This window comes from Nicotiana sylvestris, chromosome 8, assembly GCF_000393655.2.
Source record: "Nicotiana sylvestris chromosome 8, ASM39365v2, whole genome shotgun sequence".
Classification (NCBI taxonomy): Eukaryota; Viridiplantae; Streptophyta; class Magnoliopsida; order Solanales; family Solanaceae; genus Nicotiana; species Nicotiana sylvestris.
In genome coordinates, this window is record NC_091064.1 from 156073550 (window position 1) to 156082382 (window position 8833).

The following is an 8833-nucleotide window of genomic DNA, read 5'->3' on the forward strand; positions in this document are numbered from 1 at the left end:
AATGATGGATTTTTCACAAAATTTCCCGTTTGGTTTCACCATTTTCTCCCCCTAATTTTGGGAAAAGTGTCTCATCGAATCGACAGTTTGCAGATCGAGCAGTGAATAAATTCCCTGTTAATGTTTCGAGATAGCAAATAATGGAGAGCGATTCAAACCCAACATATATTCCTAACCTTCTTTGGGGACCCATTTTGGTGCGATATGACAGGACTACAGGCACATATACTGCGGATCCAAAAATTTTAAAATGGGATATATTAGGTTCATAACCCAATACTAATTGCAACGGGAAATATTTATAATAATTTGTCGGTCTGAGACGAACTAGCACTGATGCATGCAAAATGGCGTGACCCCAAATAGAAGTGGGCAACCTCATTTTCAAGTGTAATTGTCTTGCTATCAATTGCAGACATTTAATTAAAGACTCTGCAAGACCATTTTGAGTGTGAACATGAGCTACAAGATGTTCTACTTTAATTCCAATTGATAAGCAATAATCATTAAATGCTTGAGATGAAAACTCAGCAGCATTATCAAGTCTAATAGATTTAATTGGATTATCGGGGAATTGCGCCCGTAATCGAATTATTTGTGCCATTAATTTTGCAAACGCGAGATGACAATAGGCACACATAAGACCATCTAGAAGATGCATCTATTAAGACCATAAAATATCTAAACGACCCATTAGGTTGGTGAATAGGTCGACAAATGTCCCCTTATATACGTTCCAAAAATGCAGGGTACTCAATCCCAACCTTTGTTGGTGATGGTCTAATAATTAACTTTAGGGGTGTGCATTCGATTTATCGATTCGATTTTGACCCTTATCGATAGTTACTTATCGATTTGTACATATGCTTATCGTTATCGTTTCAATAAGGTTTCAATTTTTTCGATTTTGATTTATCGATTTTGGGGGCTTATCAATTCGGTTATCGATTACACCAATAAGAAAATTTGCAGGATTCCACGGAAAGTATATCGCTATAAACACGCCTAACTAATATGGACAAAAGAAGCTAAAATAAGACGAACACTTAAAAATTGTGTCAACAAGCACATGCAACAAAACTAAAGTAAGGGATCAAATGTATGCCACCAACACTACAACGGTATAAAAAACAAAATACATCATCATGGCTAATTTTGTTTTCCATTAATTTGAACTTCATTCCCTTGATCTTTAAATATGATCATTCCTTAAATGTGGTAGAGGTAATAATAGGTTGGGGACTTAGGGTAAAGGAAAGGGTATTATAGAATAAGGGTAAAAAAATTGTCTTTTTAGTATATCTTATCGGTTTATCGATAAACCGATAACCGAAGAGGACAAAATCGAAATCGAAATCGATAACTCGATAAGAAAATTTTCGAAATCGAAATCGATAAATCGATAAACCGATAACAAATAATCAATTTGATTTATCGATAAACCGATTCAAATGCACACCCCTAATTAACTTGCCTTGATAACAAGAAGTGCAAGAAAATTCATTATTTAAAAGAATCTTTAAATTCTTTAGTGGATGTCCATTTGAGTTTTCTATAATTCGTCTCATCATAATTGATTCAGGGTGTCCCAATCGATCATGCCAAAGTACAAAAGTATTGGAATCAGTAACCTTTTGGTTTACGGTAGAATATGTCTCAATTGCACTAATTCTTGTCCAATACAGGCCACAAGATAAAGATGGGAACTTCTCAATAACCCTTTTTTGGCCAAAGACATTCTTGGTAATGATGAGATATTCAGGATTATTCTCATCTATTGTCTCAATATGATATCCATTTCGGCGGATATCTATAAAACTCAACAAGTTCCTCTTGGACTTGGAGGAGAACATTGCATTCTCTATGATAAGTATTGTTCTCTTAGGCAAAGTTATAGTAGCTCTTCTAGAGCCTTCAATTAAATTACTACTATCAGAAATTATAGTAACATCTGCCTTACACATACTTAAATGAGAAAAATATTTCTTCTCTTTTAATATAGTATGTGTCGTACATGAATCAATTAAACAAATATTTTTACAATTGAACTTTGATCCAAGTTTGCTTTAAGAGATATCTATATTTGTTTCACATGGTTTGACATACAAAAAAAATATACAAATAAACATTAGTATTTTCAGAGAAAAAGGGAAAAGAAACAAAGTTGAATCAATGATTCAATAATGACCTTTTAATTCAATTTCGAGCAAACTCTGATTATGACATAAGCAATTGCATTGCTAAAAATTAAATTGATCATACAACAGTATTAAAACCGAGATACAATATAAGGATATGAGAATCCCCTTCTCAAATCCTAAATTCTAATTAATAATACATGATTAACAGAAAAGGAAATAATTGTGTTGCCTTATGATGAATCAATTGAATCTAAGTAAATTATGCACCACTTTAAATCATATCACGTTGTTTTCTTGATTGTTATATTTGACAGAATCATTCACTGGTTATCCATATGTACATCATAAGTTGGAAACTACTTTTTATAGCCACGAACAATTTTCCCATAACAACGTGCACGTAGTAAAGAATTACAGTTGATATTATGTAAAAGAAAATTTTTACCTGGCAATATAATGACACTATAGTATAGTAGCATATTAGTCATATTAGGTAATGTATGATTTTAAAACCATTAGGTGCTGACGAAATAACAGATGATTCTTGAACTATATTCCATTAAAACGGACTAACACTATTTTATAAAATAAATAATAGTAATTGATATTAATGACTACTACTCATGTAAAGAACTATGATTACATGATAAATATTCATCAGCTACTACGAATAGGCAAAAATAATAATCAAACTACTCAATCATCTTTAACCACAGATCCGTCACCGATTAAGTGGTCTATTTTCCCGTCACATCCAAGTCTGCCACATCCAAGTGGGTGATGTCGAATTCATTGTTATAGACAAAATTAGCTTCATGGCCTTTATTCTTTAGAGATACTTGATAAAGCTAAACCAAATGTCTTGGTATACGACAAATATTTGCCCAATACCCTTTTCCACCGCAACAATAACATTCAGTTTCTGAACCATTTGCCTTTGATTTCTCATCTTTCCCTTTCCACTTCGGTGGTTATTTTTCTTTGGGGGATGATTAACACCAGGAAAATTTCTTCACTGTCTACGGCCAGGACCACGAATAGGGCCACGACCTTTTCCACGCTAAGCATAATGGGAATACACCTCATCCACTTCAGGCAATGGTGTAGACACAGTGGGTCGATTTTCGTGATTTCTCATGAGCAATTCGTTGTTTCGTTCAGCCACAAGGAGAAAAGAAATCAACTCAGGGTACTTCTTGAAACCTTTCTCTCTGTATTGCTGTTCCAGGACCATATTGGAGGCATGAAACGTTGTAAACATTTTTTCAAACGTATCATAGTCAGTGATAGTATGTCCACAGAGTTTCAATTTAGAAGTAATTCTGAACATCGCAGAATTATATTCAGAAACAGACTTAAAGTCTTGGAGTCTCAGATGAGCCTAATCATATTGTGCTTGTGGAAGAGTGACCAATTTTAAGTTGTCATATCTTTCCTTTAAGTCATTCCACAAAACAAGTGAATCTTTGACTTTGAGATATTCTATTTTCAACCCTTCATCAAGGTGATGGCGCAAGAAAATTAAGGCATTAGCACAGTTTTAGGTGGATGCTTTATTTTTGTCTTTAATGGCGTCTCCAAGACCCATTACATCTAAATGGATTTCAGCATCCAACACTCATGTCATATAGTTCTTGCCCGAAATTTTAAAGGCAACGAACTTTCTTTTCATAATGTCAGTCATAATTAAAAGGAGGAGAAAAGTTATACCTTAATCTTCTCAAAGAATTTCTGGAGACGGTAGAGTCTCGTGCTGATAACGTATTATAAAACAATAAAAGAAGAAGAATAATATTGCAGAGAAAGAGAGAGATGGAATTCTTATTGAATTTTGGGATGAATTACAATGGAATAGAACCCTCTATTTATAAGGAGATGGTGATTTAACCACCAAGTAATAAACCCTAGAACCTCTCTAAATATATACATTTATCATAAATAAAATTTTATTTATAACAGGAACAAACATAAAGTATTAGAACAATATGATGAAATTAGGTACCAAAACCTTTTTCCCCGAAAATATTGGGCTCCAATTTCTTTTTTCCCGCAATTAGGCACCAATTTGACAAGAAAAAAAAGGTACCTACTTTTTAGTGGGTTAACGGATCCCACATGACCCGATAACCCGAAATGAACCAATTCGGTGGATTTCCCCCTCCACAAGACAGCAGCTGCGACCGACGGGTATATAAATACAAATATATGTAAAGGCAATAATCTATCAAGTTTGTTGAGCTAAGCAAACCAAAAAATAAAAAATGGAGAGGCGTCAGACTGAGGAAGAATTGAAGCAGAAGCTTCAAGAATTGCAGAAGCAGTTAGGAAAGAAACAAATATTTGAGGAAGCTGTTTCCTCTATCCGACCCCTTCTTCTTCAATACTATCCTTCTGCTTCCCCTTCTCTTCGTCATTCGGTAATTTTTCTCTTCCCTTTTTTTTGGTTTTCCTTTTATTCTTGATTTATGTAATAATGTGTTAAGGGAAATATTGATCCATTTTTTTCTTTTCTGCTATAGAAAATTCATATTACTTAATTTTGTTTTTGAGTTAATTTTGCTTGTGAGTTTTGATAGCTGCAGAATAAAAAAAGTTTACTGGGTGAGTTTTACTTCTTGGAGCTGAATTATTGAAAATAGGTTGCTATAGAATTAAATGAGTTGGTAGAGGAGATGAGGTTTAAGCCTTAACAAATTATGTAAATGATTGTGCACTTGGCACCTAAGCCTTGTTTTACACAATGCAAAATATTTTCTGAAACATTATTTTCATTGGAAAGTCATTTACCTAACAATATCATTCGCAATAGGGTGGACTTGGAGGGGTGGTAATAGGTGATAACTTTATGTTTAGTGGAGAGTGGAAACATATGTTTACATGGTGATATGGAGCAGGATTGGAAGGAAAAATGGTCGGTGCAGACGTCAGTTGTTTTTTTCAATTTGATGTAAAATGATATCATTTAGAAAGTTTATTCCTGGAAGACATTTACCCTCATGCTAAATAGGGTCTAAAAGGAAGATGATCAACCGGGTTGTTGATTTTATTCTTGTTTCTTTATTTTAAAAAAAGAAAAGAAGAAAGGCGGGAGAGAGAGATAGCTTATCTGTACGAAGTAGTCTGTGCCTTTTATGCTGTCTAATTGATTAAGCTGATATCCATAACAATAATGATGAGCCATTTTGTTGTTTGTTGCTGAGTGCGAAAGCCTCCTTCATACATTAGGTGGAACTTTTGTCTTTCTAGCTATTAGATTGTTTAGTTCCCAGTTAATATCACCATGAAGAAATTAAACAAGTGATCTTTTTGAAAAGAGAATTCAGAATAGGTCAATCCATAAAAGGGAACTAGACCACATATTCATAGTCTTACTATTAATAATAGAAAGGGTTTGTGAGCAGTTCTTCCTTTTTGTGACGCAGAAAAAATGACCAGCATATTGCTACATTTTAGAGAGATCCTAGTTTCAGGGAAGGAGTTGTATTCCTTCTTCAGAAACACAAAACACTAAGCAAAGGGTTTACTATAGGCTGGTTAGTAGCTGCACTATCTCTCTACCTGGCTCTTTTGTTCTTATTTAAGAGACCCGGGGGGCGGGGGGAGGGGAGTGGTTCCTGTAACAGATGTTGATAACTGATTATTTGACCGCCAAATGCTCATACTCTTAGTCACTTTTCATTCTCAAGTAAATGGTTCTTGGAATGTGTGCTAGATGCTATGTGAAGGATATAGTATCTTCATTTTGTCCGTAATAGTCATCAGATCTCCATGCTTGCATAATTGAGAATATTACACCAATGCTTTAAATCACCTTTGCCTCACCTCAAAGCCTTCAGGTTGGAGAGAGATTCGAACATACATAACATGCAAAATGCCATGTCCATCATGTTCTATAGTAACTAATGAGAGACATCAGCACGCACAAAGTCACCTCATTGTTTGTAATTTGTTCTGTTTTAATTATGGGTGTAATTCTTTTTCCCATCACGAACTATGGGTATGATTTAAAAAGGGTCTAGACAGGAGAATTAATATGGTAGTATTTGCTTTGCTTCAAGTCAACTTTAAGTGCCTTTACTTGCATAAGACTTGTAAAAAAATGACAAGATATATTGGAAAAAGTACTTTAACTTGCATAAGATTCTGCTACTGTTGAATAAATCCAAGTAAATTCCAAATGCTTGCAGTTCTATACGGTTGTATGCCGGGTTGCCACCATTTTAAAGACAAGATACACAATGCCTGGATTCTGGAATGCCGGGCTTCGGTTATTCCTTGAGGCTGAGCACCTGGTGTCAGAGTCTTCTGAAAAGAAACATTTGCAAAGTTGCATTAGTCAGGCACGAGAGCAGTTAGCTGAAGTACAGAATGAATCTCAGAATACAACAGCTACAGAAAATGGCTCAAATAGAATTGCTGGTAAGACCCCTTTATGAAAATTTTGAGTATATCAGCCATGTGCTCTGTTGCTACAAACATACGGACAAAAATGTTGCATGTATGTGATACTTATCCTGTTATTTTGATTCAGGATACCTTTTTGAGGGGCATCTAACTGTTGACCCTGAGCCTGAGCAGCCTGGTTGGCTTGTACAGTCTAATCTTCTCACTGCTGCTGCAACACTGTTTGCTGGTGAATCCTCTGAAGGTCATTTAGCCAGTGCTGACGCTTCAGAAGGTGCTCGCAACGTACTTGAGGAGCTGGTTGCTAGACTAGATAATATAATCCCAGAGGTATCTCTAGTTTTACTCGAGTCTCGTATGCAACTGAAGCCTGTAATTTTCACTCAGTGAACAGCAATATGTCTAGGGTGTCTTTCGTTTGGGAGTTTCCTAAACTAGTTACTGCGTTCTCACATGCCCTCAACTCTTAAAAAATGAGTTAAAGAATGAAGTTGATGCACTTTTGTTTTATTTCTCATTTGCTAATAACTTGTTTACTATGTACGTAAGTATCTGAGACAAAAGGTTCTTGAAAGGACATTTTACTAACACTAGTCCTAGCTTTACTTTGGATGCACGCTTCTTGATTGAAATTTTAAGAAAGAAAAACTTGTTAAAGGGGAATTATATGGATTCTTCCTAGGCCAATACAAGTTGGGTTGAAATAATGACAGTTCTAATTTGTTCTATTTAAGATACTGGACGATGGTCTTGCTGCCCCGAGAGCACCACCTGCCAGTAAAGAAGTTGTGGCAAACCTCCCAGTTACTACAGTCACAGATGAGTTCTTGACGAAGATGGGTGCAGATGCGGAATGTGCAATTTGCAGGGAAGTGTTAGTTGTAGATGACAAGATGCAAGAGTTGCCCTGCAAGCATATGTTTCACCCTCCTTGCCTGAAGCCATGGCTGGTATAGAAGTTGAAACTTTGCTGTACTTATTGTACTTAATTTTGCTGTTCCTATTCTTTCCAATGGCAATTTTCTAACTCTTCCAAAACTCCTCATGGTTCATTTAACAGGATGAGCACAATTCTTGTCCAATTTGTCGGCATGAGTTGCTCACAGATGATCATCACTATGAAAGCTGGAAGGAGCGTGAAAAGGAAGCAGAGGAAGAAAGAAAAGGAGCTGCTAATGCAGTTCGTGAGGGTGAATACATGTATGTATAATGCACAATGCTCAAATACAAGTGAACAGCAAGCAGATGGATCATATATAGATGATTTTTCAGGAAGATAAAGGACTACGATAATGAATTCTCTAAAAATATAATGCAAGTGACTTTGAGCTAACCGATGTACCAAGTTGCTGGAAAACATTTGATGAGAATACTGAAACTCTTTGGGCCATTCTTTTGAATATTTTTTATTCATACATATTTTTGGTCAAAAGTCGTCATGGCAATTTGATTCACCATCATAGCTCTTTAGACTTTAGTTCGCTCTGAGTGTGATCAAACCCTGCTTATCTGGGTGATTCCGAACACTTTAAGCATAATTTGTTGTGATGTAAGACTCAAAAACATTTCACTGTTGATCAGCTGATGCGGTTTCAGGGATTCAATCTCTGACTCAGCTAATCGGTCATCAGTTTACTTGAACTAGCTTTCAACTCAACTGAACTAGTCTTCTGCTTGCCTAGTTCGTAGTTCGTCTGAACTGTCACTCGACTCATTTGAACTAGTCTTCCGCTTGACCAGTCCTTCGTTTGCCTTAACTTGGCCCTTTGCTCGGTTGAACTAATCTTCTACTCTGCTAGTGCTTGGTTCGCCTGAATTGGCACTTGGCTTGACTGATCTTGTCTTCTGTTCAGCTGATCTTTGTTTTAGCTAAAACTAGCACTCAGACCACCTCGTTTTTGTTAGCTGACGCCTGACGGATTTCATGTTGCAGGAATGTTCTTTCAGTGTTCTGTGGAGAAGTTGTTGTTAGCTGACTCTTAGAACGTAACTTCTTTTAGATTTGGTTAAAGGTGCTCTCTTTCCACTATGGTAAAAAGCACTGAGAGGATCTTTTATATGTATATTGTTCATTAATATATAATATAGTGAAAATATATATTTATTTTGTCGGCTATTATTTTTTAAAGCGGATATACATTATTGTTTTTTCAATATCGATCTTATTCCGACTTCCCCGAAACCTTCGGTAATGCAGTCAAGATAATGACAATTAGTGTTCTAATAACCAATAAAAGGGCTAGTTCATAATTCATGACTAACTCTGCTTTTTCTTTTCTTTTGACTCA

The 8833-nt window shown here is 35.7% G+C and overlaps 1 protein-coding gene across 1 annotated transcript; it reads left to right on the forward strand.

The window, feature by feature from the left end:
* Window positions 1–4358: 4358 nt before the first annotated feature.
* Window positions 4359–7977, forward strand: LOC104213044 (E3 ubiquitin-protein ligase AIP2). The gene is made up of 5 exons (XM_009762443.2): window positions 4359–4558; window positions 6329–6560; window positions 6673–6875; window positions 7280–7495; window positions 7606–7977. Exons 1-5 carry the CDS (start codon window positions 4403–4405, stop codon window positions 7753–7755), a joined length of 957 nt encoding a protein of 318 aa, XP_009760745.1. The 5' UTR covers window positions 4359–4402; the 3' UTR covers window positions 7756–7977.
* The last annotated feature ends 856 nt before the right edge of the window (window positions 7978–8833 follow it).